The 22356-nt window shown below is 37.6% G+C and overlaps 1 protein-coding gene across 1 annotated transcript in view; it reads right to left on the bottom strand.

The window, feature by feature from the left end:
* Positions 1-11031: 11031 nt before the first annotated feature.
* Positions 11032-22356, bottom strand: part of ERCC8 (ERCC excision repair 8, CSA ubiquitin ligase complex subunit) — a 69496-nt gene continuing 58171 nt past the window's right edge. Inside the window, exon 12 of the mRNA XM_069096366.1 lies at positions 11032-11272. Within this exon, the coding sequence (XP_068952467.1) occupies positions 11198-11272 (75 nt within the window). The 3' untranslated portion in view covers positions 11032-11197. The remainder of the gene's footprint in view (positions 11273-22356) is intronic.

A 22356-nucleotide genomic window follows, 5' to 3' on the forward strand; every position in this document is an offset into this window, starting at 1 on the left:
GGTTGTTGACTCTCATTTTGTAATTTTCTTGCATTGTTCTCATTTCTCTTCTCAATTTTTCCTCCACTTCTCTTATCTGCTTCTTAAGGCCCTCTATGGCCTGTAACCAGCTTGTATTTTCCTTTGAAGCTTTTGGTGCAGGAGTTCTGACTTCACTGTTTTCTCCTGTTCCATGCTTTGCTCCTTTTTGTCCCCAAAATAGGAGTGTGTAGTTGGAATCTTCTGTCTGCTTTGTTTCCTTTGCCTGGTCATGTTGCCATTCAATTACTTGACTTTGGGGCTTTTTGCCACAGTAGGACTCTGCCACCAGACAGGGGAGCTTTCATCCCAATCGCTGGGGTTTTCTCAGCTGCTGGAGGTATTAAATGGGTGTCCTCTCTGAGGTCTCCACATGCTCTGGCAAGCTGGACACACACCCTAGGACCTCCACCCTAGACTGCAATCCAGATCCAAGCAGGTTAAAGCAAGAGTGATTACCCCTCAGATTGGTGCTTGGTCCCCCTACACTCTGCAGGCCAGGAGCTGAAGCTGCCACCTGGCACTGGCTGGCTGTGCCCGGTCTCAGTGGCTTCTCACCCTGGGGGCAAAAGCCACATACTCCCACTTACTGGGTCCCAAAGTCCAGACTGCACTGACCTCTCACTTTGTCCTTCACATCTACATGTTGATAAATCTGGAAAGGGCCACAGCTGCTGCTCATCTGGAGTCCCTCCAGCTAGTGGCTGGTCAGGCCCACCCTAGGGCTAAAACCTTGGCGTGGGGCTGGGCTCGGCTCCCAGAGTGCTGTGCTGGCCGATTCCTGCCGGTCTGCCAGGCTGTCCTCAGTGGGAGGTTAGCTTCTCTGTGTCGTTTTGTGGGTTCTGCAGCCCCAAAGTTTGTTTAGAGTCCCCTTTTTACATGGATTGGGGAAGGTGGGAGCCGGAGCAGTGGGGGAGGTCCTGCTTCTACTCTGCCATCTTGACTCCGCCCCTCCCATTTTTCTTCTCTTTTAAAACTGGAAACCAGACCAGGATTTCTCTTCTCTCCCAAACTCTGTCCCTCACACCAGCACAGAGCATTGAATAACCAATCTCTATATTCAATATTCCACAACCAAAGTCCCCACATCTCCAAAGTCTTACTCTGTAAGATTACTTTTGAAGGTCATGGATTGTTTTTACCTTTGTTTATACCTCCAACTTTTAGTATGGAGCCTTTTACAGAGTGCTTAATAAATGTTTCTTGGTTGATTTCTCATTCATTTTCCAGGGACTTCAGTTTCATTTTATCCTTTCTGTCTACTTTGTTAAAGTCATTGGGTATATTGTTTTCTAATTCTGTTTACTTTTTTTCAGTTAATGTCTTTACACATTTCTCTGAAATACTCATATTCCCCATTCTTATGTTATTATTCTATTTTAATGTTTCATATCATTCACAATTTGTTTAGCCAGTCACCAAAGGATGGGCATTTTCTTTGTTTCCCATTCTTTGCTACCACAATACATTTTATTATGAATATTTTGGCAATATGGGGCCTTATGTTCTGTTGTTGACGTTCTTGTGGGTAAATGTCTGACAATAGGGTCTCTGGATCAAAGGGCATAGACATTTTATTTACTTTCTTTTGGCACAGTTCTAAATTATTTCCCAGAATGATTAGCTCAATTTACATCACTACCAGCAACATATTAGAGTGCCTACCTTCTTGAAGTACTTCCAATAGTCATTATATCAACCTTGTAATCTTTGCCAATTTTCTGGTTATGAGGTGAGGCCTTAGAATTATATTAATTTGCATTTCTCTTAAAAGTGATTTAGATATATCTTTTATGCTGTTATTAATCATTTTCAGTTCTGCCACTAAGAATAGTTTGCTCATTTCAATTGAGCACTCATTTATTAAGGAATGGATCTTCATCTTGTGTTTGAATTAAGTCCCCATGTATCTTGGATACTAGACTTTATTAGGGATAATTCATGCAAAGATTTTCTCTCAAATGATTTTTCTCCATATGATAGCTGTATTGATTTTGTTTGTGCAAAAATAAAATTAAAATTATCTATTTTATCTACTGTGAGCACTTCTGCCTCATGTTTACTTGAGAACTTTCTTTATAGTTAAAGTTATAAAAAGATTTATTATAGGATCATAGATCAAGAATTATTAGGAACTTTGTGGTTGTTGAGTTGTTTTAATTGTGTCCAACTCTTTGTGACTTTATTTGGGCTTTTCTTGGCAAAGATACTGAGGATTTTACCATTTCCTTCTCCAGCTCATCTGATAGATGAGGAAACTGAGGCAAACAGGGTAAAGTGACTTTCCTAGGGTCACACAGCTAGTAAGTGTCTGAGGCTGATTGGAGGCTCTCCAAGATGAGTCCTTCAGACTCTAGACCTAGAACTCTATCCATGGTGCTACTAGCTGCCTTATAAGGGATTTTAGAGACTGTTTAGTCCGATTCCCTCATTGTACAGATGAAGAGAATGAGGCTCATAGAAGTTAAATAATTTGCCTAAGATTACACAGATGACAAGTGTCAGAGGCAGGATTCAAACTTGGGTCCGACAAGTTATGAATTTCTTACTATCTATATTGTGCTACTTGTTTATATTCATTTTCTATTAAGCATTTTAAAAAGAATGATCTGACTTTTACATTTCAGTAACTTATTAGAGTGTAACACTGTCCAATGATGGTGCAAATCTACTTTTTTTTCCTCTTTGGGGTCAGGGAGGCACAAACTGCTTTCCAATTTTCCCAAGAGTCTTTGTTAAATATTAGAGACCTTTCCTAAGTAATTTATGTTTTGTGTTTAGAACAGGAGAATTCTGAAGCCAATACTTTTATCTTTGACACAAAGACAGGGGGAGTGAAGTTCCTGGGTATCCTGTGCACAAGGGGACTGCCAGGAATTCTGAAACCCATGGGATTTCAGAAATGCAATTAATTTATATTTTCAATTTCTTCTTACTGATTAATTTGGCATTCCCTCCCCCACCTTGAGTCTTTATCTTTCCTTGCCTAGATAAATGTCTAGATCAAAATTTTTCCTCCTACTGCCCTCTAGTCTCTTAGCTTCTCAGTTCTTTTGTGGTGCCCTGTGTTTTAATTTTACTTTGTCCTCCTTATTTTTATCCTCTTACAGTAAATTCTGAATTATTTTCCCTATTCATGGGATATACCCTCTTATTCCTTGTTTATTCTGAAGTTAGAGCTTGTGGAGTAACAAATTTGAGATGATTCCTTGATCCCATTTCTGTTATTGCATTTGTAGATCTCACCCCTTTCCTGTACCCTTCCCTTTTGTGCATGCATTTAATTTTTTGTTTTTAGCAATTAAGAAAATTTTCTTAAGTACCTTGCTAATAGAAATACTGATCCATCAAAGTAGTAGTGTCTTGTGATAGATTACTCTGCACATCTAGTAGAGGCCTAGTATTACCCCTTTCAGTTACCACTATCACTTACTGTTCCTAAGGCCAGGATATGCTATCTTTGGTTTTAGGTCCTGTCTACCAATCTGGGTGCTGTCTGTCACTTGGAACCTGCACCTGCCTTTTCCTGGTGTGGGATGTAGTTCCTGGAAGCACGACTTCTTGAAGACAGATTCCTACTGAGCCTATTTCTTCCTAATAAAACCAATTATAAGACTCCTCTACCCTCTCTTTCCTCCTGTCACGATGTTTTTAATGTCATTACATTTCTCTTTCTAGGATGAAATCTAAATCCTAGCCATTCTATCCCACTCCTTTCCATTCATTGCCTTTAGCCTGCTTTCCCACAGTTCTCATCTTTTGCTTCACATCTCCCAACTTGAGTCACTTCTCACTAATTTGTTACTTTTCACCCTCAAAAAAGATTTGCTCACAGAGAAGTATAGGATTTAGTCCATATAACAATTTAATTAACTAATTAAATTAATTTAGTTCATTATAACATTAGTTCTACTTCCTCCTTCCCTTTACCTAATTCAAGAAACCTTATATTCTTGTTGGGACCAGGCTTTCATGTTTGAGTCAGACCACTCCATATTATCAAGTCATCTATTTTTTTTTCATCTGTATGCCCTGAGGCAACACTAATGCAAGGTTCACAAGGCTCATACAAAACCCTTTCCCAAAAGTGCTCTTTCCTAAACCACATCTACTTTGCATAGTTCCTCAAGCCTGTTCTTTGTTCCTCCTATTACTAGATTAATATACTTGTGTGCTGAGCCCACAAATTCTCAGTAAGTGAAACTTCATATAAGGCTTCATGCCCAATCCTCAAGTCTTCTTAGTGTTTTAAGCCTGCTTCATACCCAGCTGCCTTGAATGCTGTTTATGGCACACTGTGGGCACTAGCTGCTGTAGGATCTTTCTGTTCTTCCACAGCCCCTCCAGCCCTTTGCTACCTGTCAGTCTTTAATATCTTAGACCCTCTTTGTCTTTTTATCCCTCAATCCACTCTAAAAAACAATTGCTTATAAACATAAAATTTATTTCATTGCTTAGTTTTTTCTTGATAAGAGCTCTATTTTACTTTTTTTTTTTGTCTTGCTCAGAGTATTTGCATGTCAAATGTCCTGGATATCTCTACTTTTTTTTTTTCCATTGTAGGAATACCTCAAATGCCCCTCTTTTTGATAGTTTTTTTTTTCCTTCACTGATGTTTAAGGTCAGCTTTGCAGGATGGGTTTCAACTTGATCTCTTCCACCATGCCCCTGCCCCTTTTTTTGAAGTTTCTATTCTGTTGTTTTCTCAAATTTCTTGTGGCTGTAGAGTAATTCTGAGTTATTAGAAATGACACTCTTATAGCTGAAGATTTTTTGTTTGTTTCTTTGTAGAATTTGTCACTGAAATTGTGAAACATAGTCACTACATTACTGGGGATTTCAGTCATTGAGTTTTTCCTCCTGATAGTGATCTGTGGAAGTAATTAATTCATCACTGTTTTATTGTCTATATTCAAGAGTTCTAGGGAGTTTTCTTATATTATATATTACATTAGTGTTGTAATGGGGAAAGGATATTAGTAGAATCTGGTCAAATGATTCCTCCCAATTTGATGAAATTATTGGATGTAAGCATCATAGAATGATAGCTCTAGACTAGGTGGAAAGGACCTCAAAGATTATTTAGTCCAATCCCATCCCTGCCCCCCCCTTTAAAAATTTTTTATTTTAGACTCAAAGGCCAGAATACAAATACAGAATAAAGAAAGGAAACAAAAACATACCATAAACTTAAATATGAAGAAAGAAGTAAAAGCATGTTATGTGCATAGCAGAACATGAGAGGATTCAAAATACATAACAACAAATTTTCATTTCAAGAAAGTCTGTATGACAAATAATACTTGTGTGGAGAATTGTCCATCTTTGCTTCCTTGTAAGTTTTCTTTTGTTCTCTGCTGTGCACTTTTTTACTTTGCTCTTTTCTCCCCTCCCCCACCCCATCAAAGGTTACAATAAAGTTTAGATATGTTCCTCTATAGCCATAGATATATACATACACATATACATACATATGTAGACATATACTTTCCCAAACATACTCTACTACTGATCTTTGATTTTATGTTTGTGTATATATATTTCCCTCTTTTTTTTTTTTTAAAGCAATCAGGGTTAAGTAACTTGCTCAAAGTTACACAGCCAGTTATTTCTGGGTGTGGTGCTAAGTATCTGAGCCCAGATTTGATCCCCAGGTCATCTCAACACTGGAGCCGGTGCTCTTACTCGCTGTGCTACGTGGCTGCCCCCTGTTTCCCTCTTAAACCCATTCCCAATGAAACTAGGTTACCAGAACTACCAGCCCTCCTCCCCCATCTAATTCCTCAGCATTGATTCTCTCTTACACCTCATTTGTATAAAATAGTTGCTCTTTTAAGCTGTTTCTAATTGGTTTTACTTTTTAAGTTCATATCATACTCAGGTTTACCCCAATCTTTCTTATGAACTAGCCAATTATTAATAGGAATCTTAGACATACATTTTGCATTTTACATATTTAAAAAGTAAACAGTCTGTCCTTATGAATCCCTTATAATCAGTCTTTGGTATGCGCCTTATATTTTTCTTGGTTCTTATATGAATAGGACAAATCTTCTATTAAGTTCAGAATTTTTCTTGACAAAGTCTTGGAAGTCTGAGAACTTATCAAATGTCCAGTTTTTTTTTTTCATTCAGGATAATACTTTGCAGGGTATGATGTTTTTGGGTAGAGCTCCAGTTATTTTGCTCTTGAATATGTTGTGTTCCAATACCTGTGGTCCTTTAATGTTTTCACTGCTAGGTTTTGTGTAATTTTAATTGTGGCACCATCATATTTGAATTGTTTTAATCTTGATGTTTTTAATAATTTATCCCTGAGCTAGGGTTTTTGGAATTTGGCTATGATATTCCTATGAGTTTTCCTCATAGGATCTCTTTTAGGTGGTGATTGATGAATTTTTTTCTATGTCTGCTTTCTCCCCTTGTTCTAATGCTTCAGGGTAATTTTCTTTAATTATTTCTTGGGTTATTATATCAAGATTCTTTTTTTTAATCATACCTTTCAGTTAGTCCAATTATGTTTTATATTTTCTCTTCTTGATCTATTCTCCAAATCTGTTGTTTTTCTTATGTTTCACCTTCAGTTCTATTTTTCATTATTCATATTTTGTTTAATTTTTTCTTGATCTCTTATAATTTCACTGGTTTCACTTTGCCCAATTCTAATTTTCAAGGTGTCATTTTCTTCCTTAAGATTCTGGATCTCTTTTTCTAATTGTTGACTTTCCTTTCATACCCTTCTTGTTTTTCTTGGATCATTCTTATTTTCTTTTTTAGTTTTTCCTCCATCTCTGTCATTTGATTTTTGAAGTCTTTTTAAAGGTCTTCTATGAATTCTTTTTGGTCAGGTGACCATTTGACATTACTCTTTGGGGACTTCTTTACTTCAATATCCTCCTCTGAAGATGAACCCTGGTCATCTCTATTCCCATAATAGCTTTCTGTGGATGGATTCTTTCTCCTTTGCCTGTGCATTTTTTGTGGTAATAACTTACTTATTTGTAATTACCATTAGCCCTAGGATATGAGAAATGGTACCTCTTGCCCCAGATCTTCATTTCTCCCCTTTAGCCTGGAACCAAAGCCAAACCTCCAATCTCCTCTAAGTGCCCACAGCCAGGGGCTTTCTGCTACACTGCTTCTGTACCCACTGAGTGTGTGCTGGTTCCTTCTTGCCCCTGCTACTCTTCACAGTACAGCTGGGTCTGGGGATCCTTGTCAGCAGAGATTCTCTCAACCTTCCCCGGCTCAGATGCCCAACTCTCCTCACTATCCCAAGGGTAAAAGTTCTGGTAACTGGGGCTAAGGCAGCCTCTCAAACCTAACCCCAGGACTTGAGGCTTGTTGTTAAACATGAAACCTAGCCTGGAGGTGTTTGCTCTTCACAGGGACCAAGCCTCATCCTGGAATTTTTCTTCTGACCTTCTCAAATTATCTCTGTAAATCCTGGGTTGTGCCCCTATTCTTATTTATCTCCACTCACTTTACTTGACCTAAGGTGCTATTTTAATTCTTTTGTGGAGGAAAATCTAGATAGTTTGGAATTCTCTAAGCTACTCTGCCATCTTCCCAGAATCCTCCCCACTCCCCTTTTTCAGATGAGGAAGGCTCAGGGATTAGCCAGTTTAAAGGTAGTGTGAAGAAGTAGTTATAATTTACTCTTTTAGAATATGTGAAAACCTTTCATAATCTTTGTTTTTAATTACATTTCTTCAATAAAAAAAAAAAACACGTGGGTCTTTTTCCCTCCTTATATCCCCTTTTTCTTGGAAAAGGACGACCCTTACAATAAATATGCACGGTCAAGTAAAACAAGTTCTCACACTGACCAGATAAAAAAAATTTCTCATTCTGCATATTGTAGTCCATTACCTCTATGTCAGGTAAGTAATATTCATTATCAGCCTTCTAGTATCGTGGTTAATCATTGCATTGATCAGAGTTAAGTCTTTCAAAGTTTGTTTTTAAAATGTTTTTACAGTAAAAATTGTTCTAAGGCTGGTCACTCTCCTCTGCTTCATCTCCTCCATGGTTTCTCTAAAACAGTTGATTACTTCATTTGTTATAAGCACTATAGTATTCCATTAGATTTATATATACCATACTAGTTGATGGTTATGCATTCCTCAATGTTTAAAGTGCCTCATTTGCACTTTTTAAAGAGTTTGCCCTTTTCCAATTATGTGTAGACAGTGCTAAGGAAGTATAATAAAGTATTTACACATCTTTACTCCTTTAGTTGGTGTGAAGTTTCTTAGTTAACCTGATGGAATTATAGGATGAATAGCCATTCATAGGTTGTCATACCCTTTCTGGCCTTAAAAAGCAAAAGCAAAATGAGAATTCTGTGTTCTCTATTAGTTAATAAAAAAGTCAGGTATAGAGGAAGAACCCAGCTCTTGAGATGAAATTGTTTTTTGCTTCTTTCCCCCTGCACCTATTCCAAAATGCAATGAGGGAAGCAGTTGTCCATGCTTCACTACCCATACTGGAATCTGCCAGGACATGAGTCTCTCTCTCTGTTTCTGTCTCTCTCTCTCACTCATATGGTCATCAACCCTGCTGAGTAACACTTCCCCATCCCCTGCAAAACAGACACAAAACCCCAAACCAAGATTAAATCTATATTATTTTTTGCTACTAGAAAGGACATTACAATCTACTGCTTTATGACTTCCCTTCCAAACCCTGCATCTGCCTAGGTCAAAACTCCCTTCCTTGGCAATCACTTCTCTAGGTGTTTTCTCCCATTACCATGTAAACTTCTCGAAGTGAAGGAAATGTCTCCCTTTTTCTAATGGTAAGGGAATCTGAAGATCTTACCTGCTCCTTAATTGGCCTCACTTGGAGCCCAAGATAAACTTGTTTAGTGGAGGTTTGTTTTTACCACACCTTTTGTTACTTTGTAATTAGGCAGTGGGTCACAAATGTTGTGATGTCTTCAGACCCTGGAGAAGGCAATATATATATATATCCTGACATGACATTTTACTTTGGGGCTCACTTCTGGGAAGAGTTGTGTGATTTGGGCAGATGAGACTCTGGGCAGCTGTTGAGCATCGCTCCTTCCCCCCCAGCTTTGAAAATCCATATGTTGGTGCTTCTCTCTCTGGTGACTAACTAGGTATGGATGTAATGGTCAGACAGCTAGAAATCCTGTCTGTTTAATTGTGTTATTTTCTCTGTCTGTATTTTTTTGTCTGCTTGTAACTTCTGTTTGTGCTTTCTCTGAAATTCAGGGTGCTGACTTTTCCCTCTGAACTAGGTAAATGATATATGTTTGATTAAAGTAAGATTGTTAACGCCTTTTGAGTTGCTTTCCTTTAGAAAAGCAGATCACAGAACCTGTGCTAGCAGGCATCCTGGGTGCTTACTGCTACACTTTTGAATTTGTATTCACAGAGCCCAACACAGAGTAGACACTTAATAAATACTTGATGACTAACATAAAGAAATTTTAAATATTAAACTGTTATGCAAAGTATCTTTTTTAAAATTTTTTTTGGCAACTGGGGTTAAATGATTTGCCTGGGGTCACATAACTAGTGAGTGTTGGAGGCTGGATTTGAACTCAGGTCCTCCTGACTCCAGGGCCTCCTAGCTGCCCCTATGTCAAGTGTCACATAGGAAGTCATAGTGAAGTCAAAATTGAAACTCAAATCAGTTTAATTCTATTGATGGGGTGCTTGGGATCTGTTTGTAAAATCTATTTGTAAACTCAATTTGTAACATCAGTAATGATGGGGTGCTTGGGATCTGTATTTGTAACATCAGTCTGTAAAACTCTGCAACATCAGCTTGTAAAATCACACTCCATCCACCCCTCCCCCGCCCCAGAACATTAACTCTGCCCCTTCCCCCTACCTGCACTCTGCCTAGCTTCAAAGCATTAACTCTGCCCAGCAACAACTCATAAATTGTTTATCTCAACCTTGGAACACTAACAAGCTATACCTATCAATCCTTCAGCAAAGTATCTATAAACATTCCAGTTTAGGCAACTATTATCTCACCCTTGTATAGTGTCCCGTTGCCCCCATGAATCTGGTAGCCTATCTCTAGGTTGACTCCTTGGCTGCCTCAATGAATCCTTCAGGGCCCCATGTCTGGGTTAACTCCTTAGCCCATTATCCCACAACATTAATCTTGTCAAACATGACACTGATGGGCAGCAGACTGGGCACTTCTCCATCAGCCCTTGACCACTCACTGACTTAGTGACATTTTCAAGCCTAAAACCACACCTAGGTAGCCCCCTTGGGCTTTTTCTCAGTGATCATGGGCAATAGGCCTTCGCAGTTACATTACACTGTCCATACCTTAACTCCTCCCTAATCCCACCCTTAATCACCTGGTTAGCATAATTGGCACAGGTTCTACTATGAATGATTCTATGTAAATCCTAATTCTACCCCTTTAAGGTTGCATGTCCCCTAAGGATCCTCCTGTAAGGCATATAATAAACTTTTACAACTCTGACTCCAAGTAAGGCTGAGCTGATTTCTTTCCAGACTGAATCACAGGTTCTGGTCTTAGATAAGTTCAGAGTTCCTGCTGAACCTATTGGGAGCCATCCCTCATCACACTTGCTTTATATTGTAAACAGTCTTATTATTTGGTTGCCAATTCCTTTAGAGCTGCAAACTTTATACAGTACTTTGCAGTCATTCAAAAAATGACTACTGGCTTTTCTCTCTTCTTGGTTAGTTTAAGAAACATTAATCAAGCCTCCTTCTGTGGTTGTGATAGCTACATAATAATGCTTCACATTTCTATATCACCTTAGAGCTTATAAAACACTTTCCTCACAATATCTGTGTGAGGCTGATAGTATAATTATTATTGTCCCCATTTTTTAGGGGAGGGAATTGAGATCTAGTGAAGTCAGATGGTCAGCCTGTAGGCAAACATCTAGGATGTGCATCCAGGCTTTCTGGTCACAAATCCAGTACACCTTTTACTCTCTTAAGAGAAGCATGTAAAGCAGAGAAAGGGAAACTCATTAGCTGGTACTTTATTCTTTTTTAAAATTTAATTTCATTTTTATTCATTTTGAACTTAAATACAAAAAGACAAAAAAAGAACATTTCCATGTGCTGATACTTTATTCTTACAACTTTATAAAATGCCTGGACAATAGAAAATTGTCTGAATTTCCATTCTTATTCTATCAATTAACTTAAATTCCTCCATCTTCATCACTGCTGCTCCATGCATCTTCAAATGCTGGATTTTTCTGTGCATGAGATACAACCTAAAAAGAAAAGGAAAGTTCTCATTTTTTCCCCTTTATTTACCATGATCAGAAGAAAGCAGCAAATGAAATATGGGTATGTTTTATGCTAATGCAAAAGATGAAGTTGATAAAGAAGATTCCCTAATTCAAAAGCAAGCTAAACTGTTAAAAAAAGAAAATTAACACAGGCATAAAAAGTAGTTGTAGGCAAAAGTGATGGGATTATCATAACATAGCTTATTTTAAAAAACACACACATCAAAACTTATACACCCAAGTTAGTACTGTCCCTTCAGAATTACCCCATTGAAAATTAATAGCACACTCATTTCAATGATACTGCTATAGCTCAAAATATTTGTGGGGCTCCTCTTATGCAAATCTTGTTATGGCCTTTGGATTGTCCCAAAGGGAGAGATACCTCCATTGAGAGAGAGTAGATCTGACCTTTGGAAACTGGCAAAAGTAATATGCTGCCTCTTTGGGTGAATCAAGAGCAGAGTCAAGCTGGGAAATGCTGTTTTTGTTAAAAACAAACAAGAGAACAAAAGGAGGGTACAACTAAAATGAGGAACATGGGAGTTAGAGGGTGTGAGTATATGCTACACTCTGGTCCAAGTGGGCCATTCTGGGCCCCCAAATGTTGCGTTCTCCCTCTGGGCCTTTTGTTCATGGTCATCCTCTCCACAGCCACCTTTTTTTTCTTTTAATTAATTTGTTTGTTTCCTTTTGTTTACAGGATTCAATTCCACAATTCCTTGAGTTTCACATTTTGTCCCCTTCCCTCCCCTCCCCGCCATGGCAGCATGCAGTCAAGTATAGGATCTGTAAATACTTTCACATTATACATTAGTCAGGTTATAAGGACGGATTGTGCCAGCTGGAATGAAAAATGGTAAGGAGGATATAAAACCAAATAATAGAAGGAAAAAGATCAGGTATTTTGCTTCCACCTGGATATAAACTTAGTTCTTTCTCTGGATGCACATATTTCTCTCAATCATGAGTCTTTTGGAATTGATTTATATCACTTCATTGCTGAGAAGAGTTCAGTCTATCAGAGTTGGTCATCACACATACATTGTGTCTCTGTAATTGTGTATAAATTTCTCCTGGTTTCACTCTTCTCACTCGGCATCAGTTTGTATAAGCCTCTCCAGGTAAATATGAAGACCGTCTGCTCCTCATTTCTTATAGCACAATAGTATTCCATAACATGCATATATCACAACTTGTTCAGCCATTCCCCAATTGATGGGCACCCCCTTAATTTCCAATTCTTTGCTACTACAAAAAGAGCTGCTATAAACATTTTTGTACATATGGGTCTTTCTCCCATTCCTATGATCTCTTTGGGATATAACCCTAGGAGTGGTATTGCTGGATCAAAGGGTATGAAAGTATTTATAGCCCTTTGGGCATAATTCCAGATTGCTCTCCAGAAAGCACAGCCACTTTTTAAATAGTTGTTTAAATGCTTTTAAAGTCCAATTCAAATATTCCCACTCCCCAAACCCCCCCAATTTCCAACAGATGTTAATAATTTGCTCACTTGGGCCCAACATATAGCATTTTGTTTGGGAATTCTCACAAGTGTTGATCATAAGATACTGGGTTTTATAATGATTTGGGTTAGTTTTTAAAAAAAATTTTTTTGTACATGTGTGGCTAATGCAAAACAATAGCATAGTAGATATATTGTAAAAGACTGACTATATTTCTCTCCCTCCTATCCCACCTCCCACTTGTTCTATTCTCTACTTTGATCTCCTCCCTTTTCAAAAGTGGGTGCTCCCAACTTCCCTCCCCCCCCAGCCTGCCCTCCCTTCCATCATCCCCCCTCTCATCCCCTTCCCCCCCTACTCTCCTGGAGGGTGAGATACCCTATTTAGTGTGTATTTCATTCCCTCCTCAAGCTAAATTCAATGGGAATAAGGTTGACCCATTGCCTTTTGCTTTCCTATTCTTCCCCTCCATTGTAATCATTTTCCCTTGCCTCTTCTATATGAGATAGTTAACCCCATTCGGTCTCTCCCCATCTCTTCTAATTATATTCCTCTCTCACCTCTTAATTTCATCTTTTAAGTATCATCCCTTCCTGTTAAATTGGTCCTGTGCCCTCTATCTATGTATACCTGTAAACATATATACACACATTCACATATGTATTCATATGCCCATATAACCTCATATATAGACACACACACACATATATTTCTATTCCCTTCAACTAGTGAGAAAAGATTCATAAGTTACAATTATTGTTTTTCTGTGTAGGAATGTTAATAGTTCAACTTTGATAAGTTTCTTATGATTTCTTTTCCGTGTTTACCATCTCATGCTTGTCTTGCTTCTTGTATTTGAATGTCAATTTTCTATTCAACTCTAGTTTTTTCAGCAAGAATGCTTGAAAGTCCTCTATTCCACTGAATGACCATATTTTCCCCTGAAATATGATACTCAGTTTTGGTGGGTAGGTGACTCTTGGTTTTAAGCCCAGCTCCTTTGACCTCTGGAATATCATATTCCAAGCCCTTTGATCCCTCAATGTAGAAGCTGCCAGATCCTGGGTTATCCTGATTGTGTTTCCACAATATTCAAATTGTTTCTTCCTGGCTTCTTGTAATATTCTCTCCTTAATCTGGGAATTCTGGAACCTGGGTATAATATTCCTAGTTTTCTTTTTGGGATCTTTTTCAGGAGGTGATCGGTAGATTCTTTCAACCTCTATTTTGCCCTCTGGTTCTAAAACATCAGAGCAGTTTTCTTTGAGAACTTCCTGGAGGATGATTTCTAGGTTCTTACTTTGATCATGGCTTTCAGGTAGTCCAAGAATTTTTAAATTATCTCTCCTGGATCTATTTTCCAGGTCAGTGGTTTTTCCCATGAGATATTTCACATTGCCTTCTATTCTTTCATTTGTTTGGGTCTGTTTAACAGTATCTTGATTTCTCATAAAGTCATTAGTTTCCATTTGCTCCAATCTAATTCTGAAGCAATGATTCTCCTCATTGAGCTTTTGAGATTTTTTTTCTATCTGGCAAATTTGGCTTTTTAAGGCATTCTTCTCTTCATTGACTTTTTGAGCCTCTTTTGCCATTTGAGTTAGTCTATTTTTTAAGGTATGATTTTCCTCAGTCAGGTTGTTGACTCTCATTTCATAATTTTCTTGCATTGTTCTCATTTCTCTTCCCAATTTTTCCTCCACTTCTCTTATCTGCTTCTTAAGGTCCTCTATGGCCTCTAACCAGCTCGTATTTTCCTTTGTAGCTTTTGGTGTAGGAGTTCTGACTTCACTGTCTTCTTCCTGTTCCATGCTTTGCTTCTTTTTGTCCCCCAAATAGGAGTCTAATGTTGGAATCTTCTGTCTGCTTTGTTTCCTTTGCCTGGTCATGTTGCCCCTCAGTCACTTGACCCCTGGGCTTTTTGCCACAGTAGGACTCTGCCATCAGACAGGGGAGCTTTCGTCTCAAACGCTGGGGTTTTCTTAGCTGCTGGAGGTATTAAATGGGTGCCCTCTCTGAGGCCTCCACATGCTCTGGCAAGCTGGACATACACCCCAGGATCTCTACCCTAGACTGAAATCCAGATCCAAGCACGTTAAAGCAAGAGTGATTACTCCTCAGACTGGTGCTTGGTCCCCCTACACACTGCAGGCCAGGAGCTGAAGCTGCCACCTGGTGCTGGCTGGTTGTGCCAGGTCTTAGTGGCTTCTCGCCCCAGGGGCAAAAGCCACGCACTCCCACTTACTGGGTCCCAAAGTCCAGACTGCACTGACTTCTCCCTTTGTCCTTGGTATATGTGTGTTGATAAATCTGGAAACGGCTGATCTGGAGTCTCTCCAGCAGGCACCTACCCTGGGGCTAAAGCCTCGGGCGTGGGGCTGGGCTGGGCTCCCAGAGCACTGTCCTCGGCGGGAGCTTAGCTTCTCTGTGTCATTTTGTGGGTTCTGCAGCTCCAAAGTTTGTTTAGAGTCCCCTTTTACATGGATTGGGGAAGGTGGAAGCTAGGTCCTGCTTCTACTGGGTTACTTTCTTAATCCCCTGCAATAATCATTCTTCCCTTCACCAAGCTTCAGACCTATAATGATTGATGCTGTTTTGGGGACTATCAAAAAAAAAAAATCAGCTCCTTTTGGCTCATGATTGCCCTCAACCAGAGTTTTGGGTAAAACATGTAGACTAAAGAGCACTACATAAATGTGCATTGTTAATAATGATATTAATAAAAACATTCTACATATATATGTAATACAAAGTCTAAAGCTTGGTGAACATTGGAAAGAACATGGGCTCTTAAGTCAGAGGATCTACTTTCAAATTCCATCTCTGAGCCTTATTTACTACTTATGGGACAAGGAGAAAGCTGCCTTTTTTTCTTTTTTATATTTAATAGTATTTTACTTTTTCCCTCAGTTACATGTCAAGAACATTTTTAGCATTCATTTTTTTTTTTAAAGCAGTTGGGGTTAAGTAACTTGCTCAAGGTTACACAGCCATGTGTTTCTGGGTGGGTGCTAAGTGTCTGAGCCCGGATTCGATCCCAGGTCATCCCGACTCTGGAGGTGGTGCTCTTGCTCACTGTGCTACCTAGCCACCCCTTAGCATTCATTTTTACAAGATTTTGAGTTCCAAATTTTTCTCCTTTTCTCCCTCCCCTCTCCCCTTTTGAAAGTGGCAGCTATTTTGATATAGTTTATACATGAGCTATCATGTAAAAATATTTCCATATTAGTCACAGTAAAGAAGGAACAGATCAAAAGGAAAAAAAATGAGAAAGAATAAAGGAAGTGAAAAAAGTATGTTCTGATCTCCATTCAGAGTTCATCAGTTCTTTATCTGGATATGGATAGCATTTTCATTTGTGAGTCCTTTGTACCTGTCTTGGATCCTTGGGTTGCTGAGAAGAGCTGAGTCATTCATAGTTGGTCATCAAACAATGTTGCTGATACTGTGTACAATGCTTCTAGGTTCTGCTTATTTCATTCTGTATCATACCATACAACTCTTCCCAGGATTTTCTGAAATCTGCCTGTTCATCATTTCTTACTGCATAGTAGTATTCCATTACATTCATACACCACAGCTTGTTCCCCAAATGACAGGTGTTCCCTCAATTTCCAATATTTTGCCCCCATGAAAAGGGCTGCTATGAATATTTTTGTACATGTAAGTCCTTTTCCCTTTTTAAAGATCTCTTTGGGATACAGATCTAGTGGTGGTATTGCTAGATCAAAGGGTATGCACAGTTCCAAATTGCTCTCCAGAATGGCTGGATCAGTTCACAATTCTACCAAAAATCAGTGTCCCAATTTTACCACACCCTTCCCAACATTTATCATTTTCCTTTTTTGTCATATTAGTCAATCTGATAGGTATGAAGTGGTATCTCAGATTTAGAGCCCTTCTTCACATGCCTATAGATAGCTTTGATTTCTTCATCTGAAAATTGCCTGTTCTTCATATCCTCTAACCGTTTATCAATTGGGGAATGGCTTGTGTTCTCATAAATTTGACTCAGTTCTCTATATATTTGAGAGATAAGGCCTTTATCAGAGAGACTTGCTGTAAAGATTGTTTCCCAGCTTTTGGCTCTTCTTCTAATCTTGGTTATATTGGTTTTGTTTGTACAAAAGCTTTTTAATTTAATACAATCAAAATTATCTATTTTACATTTTGTAATGCTATTTCTTGTTTGGTCATGAATTCTTCCTCTCCACTCCTCCCTCCCCCAAATCTAACAGTCAGACTATTCCTTGTTTTTCTAATTTCCTTATGGTGTCACCCTTCATGTCTAAATCATGCACTCAGCTGCCTGACTTCTTGAGGCTTCAGTTTCCTTCTCTGCCTAATTGAGGGGATGGGATGGCCTTTGATGTTCCTTTTAGCTCTAGATCTGTGATCCTATACACCTGTGGGTTGTTTGACCTCTTGCCACTCTCCTTTAATAAAATCTCCAATAAATTATTAATTTTTGGCATGTCTGAGAGGTTGGCGAAAAGGTGATATGATCTGCTATTCATGTTGGTACTCTTATTTGCATAATTAAAATGAATCAGCATTGACAATGGATACCCTTTTTTTCCCTTTTTATCATTATAAAAATTTATTTTGTCCCTCTTCCTGTCCCTCACCACACACAAATAAACACACGAAAACCCAACACCTCCATGAAAGATTTGTGGGAAGAGATTGCAAATTCCTAGAAGACAGAAATTATGTCCCTAGACAATGTTAAATAGCATCTTACTTTTAAATTACTAATTAAAAAGCACAGCAAGGGAAGCTAGGTGGCACAGTGAATAGAGCACCAGACCTGGAGTCAGGAGGACCTGAGTTCAAATCCAGCCTCAGACACCTAACACAAAACTAGCCATGTGACCTTGGGTAAGTCACTTAACCCCAATTGCCCTACCTTTCTCCCTCCAAAAAGCAAAAGGAAAAATCTAAAAAAATAAATAAATAAAAATAAAAAGCACAGGGAATTGCTTGTTTTTCAGAGGTCTTGGGCATTATTATCAGAAAGCATCTAGAATATTCAGTTCTTTGTGATAAGGAGTATATGGATGTAATGTAGTTAATTCTACATGTAACTATCTTTCAGGTGAGTTTTCTTCTTTAGAGAATTCATTAATGCAGTCTAGATCTAAAAGCTATAGAAATCTCTTTATCATTTCAATTTTAAAGTGTAATTTCTACCATCAGTACAGATATTACCTGATTCACAAAGTTTAAATGTTAGCAATCTCAATCCTCATGATTTCATGCCATTGAAAAAACACTGTCCCTTTACAATAGGGATAAATAGTTTGTTACATACATTCTCCTAATTTCACTGGGCATCTGCTCAACACATGAAATAAATTTAATTAATTTGCTGCTTCTTTTACCAGTTACATTCCATGTGGCCAACTTGAAGAGGACATGGACAAGAATTTTGGAGGATGAGGAGGTTGGGATGGCTTTCTATCTGCATCATTAGAGGGAACTTCCAAATGGATGACATTATAGATCCATTTGAGAACTGAGAGCTTCTTCCTTCTGGCATCTTAATTATTTTAAGGTGGAAATTTAGGTTTCTGAAAGTTTATGAGTAGACTTTTAAGTGGACAGATGGCTCTGTTCTTATCCTGATGGTGAAATGGTTCTGTTACCTTGGTGAAAAGTGTAGCCCAAAGAGATTGGGGTGATGATACCTGTAAAAGAATGGGTCTGCTGAATGAATGTGGGTTGAGCCAACTAATGGTAAAAATTCCTACATTTCTTAACAGTTTTGGAATTTATATGTAGTGCTGAAAGTGGGGCCCCTTTTCTTTATACATACATATATGACCCCATATTCTTACTATAATGCTTGCACCCAGAAGAATCTTTCAAAGTAAAAATTGCTAACGGATATAACCCTAATTCATTTTAATATAATATTGTATATGACAATAAAAGTCACTATGAAGTTTTAATCATCTAATCAGAATAATTTACAAGGGTACTATGTTTTCGTGCCTAAAACTGAAAGCTATCAAGTATGACTTGTTTTATTTTCTCCTTTTTTAGCCTCTGCTTGTTTTGCTTTATTTCTGCTGTTGTTATAAATGAAATGTCTTCAAGTAAGCACTGGAAAAGGGGTTTTACTCTCAGAAGTGCTGATATAATTGCGTAACTGGGAAATAAACAGAAACCATCAGAGGCCCACAGCTTTTTACTAAATTAAGCAATTTAATTTTCTTCCAATATCCTTTTTATACATAAGTCACAGTAGATTTACTTTTAATTTATTTTTATTGTTTTCATTTGGCAAGCTATTCTTATGCTATTTAACGTGGTCTGCCATGTTATAACTTGGATCTAATATATACAGTAGTTCTAGCACAGTGGGATATGCTTATTAAATAATAATGTAAAATAAATGGTTAACCTAAATTATTTGACTATATTTTGTTTTTTCAAAGTAGAAAATTCGTTCATTTGAGGCAGCTGTATGCTAAAACTGATCAAACCATAATAAACCAAATTAGACAGGTGTTGAAATCTGTAAGTAGTCATGTGGCATTTGGCCAGCCACTTGAAAATTCATCAACATGTGCTTTCTTCCTCCCTTTCATTTGGGATATGGCCAAGACAAAACAATTCACAAGCTCAGTACTATGGACAAGTATCTCAGTTGCAAATTTAGCTATGAAATATATTAAGTCAATAGCTGCAAAAAATGCTAACATTGACACAGGCAATATATTACTACAAAAATTCCCTTTTACCCTGATTGCTTAAATAATGCTACTTTCATTTAGGAACTAAATGCATGAATACATTTTATAGTAACAAACATTGTTCTGTCCCAAATTTTACTTTGTTTTTATTTTGCAGAAATAGATTTAGTTTTAAATGCATCCTAAGTAAAATTTAATTTAACTAACAAAGATTTGTTTCTAGTTGTTATCATTAGCATTATTAACTCTGTTTGTTGTCAAGTGTTGTCTCTTTTACTCTTTCAGACACTAGGTCTTAATTCAGAAATTCAGCAATGTCCAGATAACTAATTAGTATTATTTGCTGAAATGATTTTTGGTGAGCAAGACTACATTTAAAAAAGCAGAAAAAACATATGCTACTGTAGGCTGAGACTGATGGCATAGTCCTTAGATGGCATTGGTACTTAATAAATACTGAAGCAATGAATGAATGAACAGATGAATGAATGACATTTCATTACTATGCATTCATTCAAAGTGAATGAATCATTAAAGGTAAATGGAAAATCATTTCGGAAGATTGGGTATTCTGAAACTTTATTAGTCTTAAAAAGCTTCTTCAAAAGACAAAAAAAAAAACATTGAAAAGAACCTAGAAAAATGTTGAACCATCCTAATAATCAGAGAAATGCAAATAAAAACCTTGAGGTTGTAACCTCATGTCCATTCAGCCACCAAAGATGCTAAAAGAGGGGGAAACTCATTGCTGGAGAAAATGTCAAAAGAAACACACATTTACTCATGGCTGGTATAGCTGTGAATTGGCTCCCCGAAAAGCAAATTTAGAACTATGTAAGAAAAGTTTCTAAACTGTTCAAACTCTTTGACTTGGGAGATTCCAACTACTGGAAGATTACTGACAGCAACATTACTTCCAGCCTTCCTCTTTTACATTTTATTCCAGATTTTGGCCTAATTTTCACATGACACAGTACTTACATTTCATCTTAAATATTAGAGCTAGTTAAATAAAAAAAAGTGCTATACATTACATATAAACAACCTCAATCTACCTCTAATTAAACTGGTTTCTTGATCCCAGTAATCTATCAGAGATATACTACTTGGATGATACAAGCTACCTTCTCCTAAACCCTTATTCTTATGAGTCCTCCCTAACCCTGGCTTGTCCCTTTTCTTAGCTCAGTTTGTTGGACTCTCTGGAACATGAATTCTAATATTAACAAACTCTTCATTAATGTCAAAGTTTTCTTCAACAACGCCTCAATATTATTAAGTGAAACCTAGATTTCTCCTGGGGATACCATATCTTTTGTAATCCTGACCATGGGTGGCCACCCATTTTCCCACTCCTGATTCACAAGGCCTGGATGAGGGGTATTTGAAAACTTTTTGTTATCTACTGCCGCCAAACTATTCTTCTGTCATTCTCCTTTGAAATCTGTGCAATTTGTTCATACTTTTTTTTTCTCATGTCACTCTATTAATTTCCTAAATGACTTTAAGATCTTTATCACCATCTGGAACCAAAGTCCCTGGGACATCAACACTCATGTTGTTCCTTCTAATACCTAGTTCTCATAAAATTCTTTCACTTCTTCAATTCCCATCATCTCACTCCTGCTTTCCATTTCAGCTTCATACCTTTGTAGTCTCACTTTAGATCTTGATATCTTATGATATTGCAGCATCCTTCAAGACACTGAATTTTAAAATTCCATTATCTAATACTGTTAGCAACAACTGACATTTATATAACACTTTGTATATATGGTCTCATTTGATCCTTATAACTATCTTTGAAGTAGACACTATAGCTCTTATCTCCATTTTATAGATGACCTTCAAATGTTAAGCGATTTGTTTTTGGTCACATTACTAAGTGTCAAAGGTATGAGTGGATTCCAGGTCATTCCTGACTCCTAAGTACGAAGCTATTTTCACTATACCATATATATTACCTTTAAACCGCCACTTACCTGTCTACCTCTCACACTGTCTCACTACTGCTACTGTGTTGGCATTATGATCTCTGGTCTTTGACCTCTCTTCTTCTGGTGCATCTTCACAATTTGAGTCTTATTTGAATTCTAACTCAGTTATGGCCCTTGTGGTGCGCCACTAACAACTACCACTCTAGAATACTTGTTCCCTTGGACTTTCACTCTAAGACTATATAATTTTCAATGAAGGTGCTGACTTGCATTAGTAGAGAGAGTTTTAATGCTATCCCCATCCCTATACCTATATATGCTGAGCTACCCCCAAGATATAAATTCCCTAAAGGGAAAGAAAGTACTTTATCTGCCTTGGTACCTCCCTTTACAACTACCACAGTTCCTTAAAAAAAAATAAGTGATTAGCATATTTTTGGTGAATTGAATTGGATCCCACTTTTAATTTGTTATAGGAACTTAAAAAAAAAGCCACCAAAAGCATATGAGAGAACTTAAAGAAAAACAAAAAGAAAACTGATAGCTAACTTCTGATATGGAGTCTTATGTATAGGAATAGGCTTACGTTTGGACTTTTTAAAGCCATCTCTTTCCCCTTCACCACCAGAAAATTAAATCAAACTAGTAATTTTTTGAGTCTATATTACATTTAAATTTGAGGTTGAAACAGGTGATTAGAGAAACAAAGTGTAACAATGCAGCAACCTAGTATACAAAAAGGGTGGAAATATTACATGCCATTATAATTTACTTTAAAATTCAGACAAGAATCAAGACACATTAATGTACTAGAGTCACTATTAAGAAGAGAAACTTTACGGGGTGGCCAGTAAGTAAGAGCACCAGCTCCACTGTCAGGATGACCTGGGGATCAAATCCGGGCTCAGATACTTAGCACCACACCCAGAAATAATAACTGGCTGTGTAACCTTGAGCAA

The sequence above is a fragment of the Petaurus breviceps genome, unplaced genomic scaffold (assembly GCF_028583685.1).
Source record: "Petaurus breviceps papuanus isolate PSGF00001 unplaced genomic scaffold, PetGlider_PUasm1.0 229, whole genome shotgun sequence".
Classification (NCBI taxonomy): domain Eukaryota; kingdom Metazoa; phylum Chordata; class Mammalia; order Diprotodontia; family Petauridae; genus Petaurus; species Petaurus breviceps.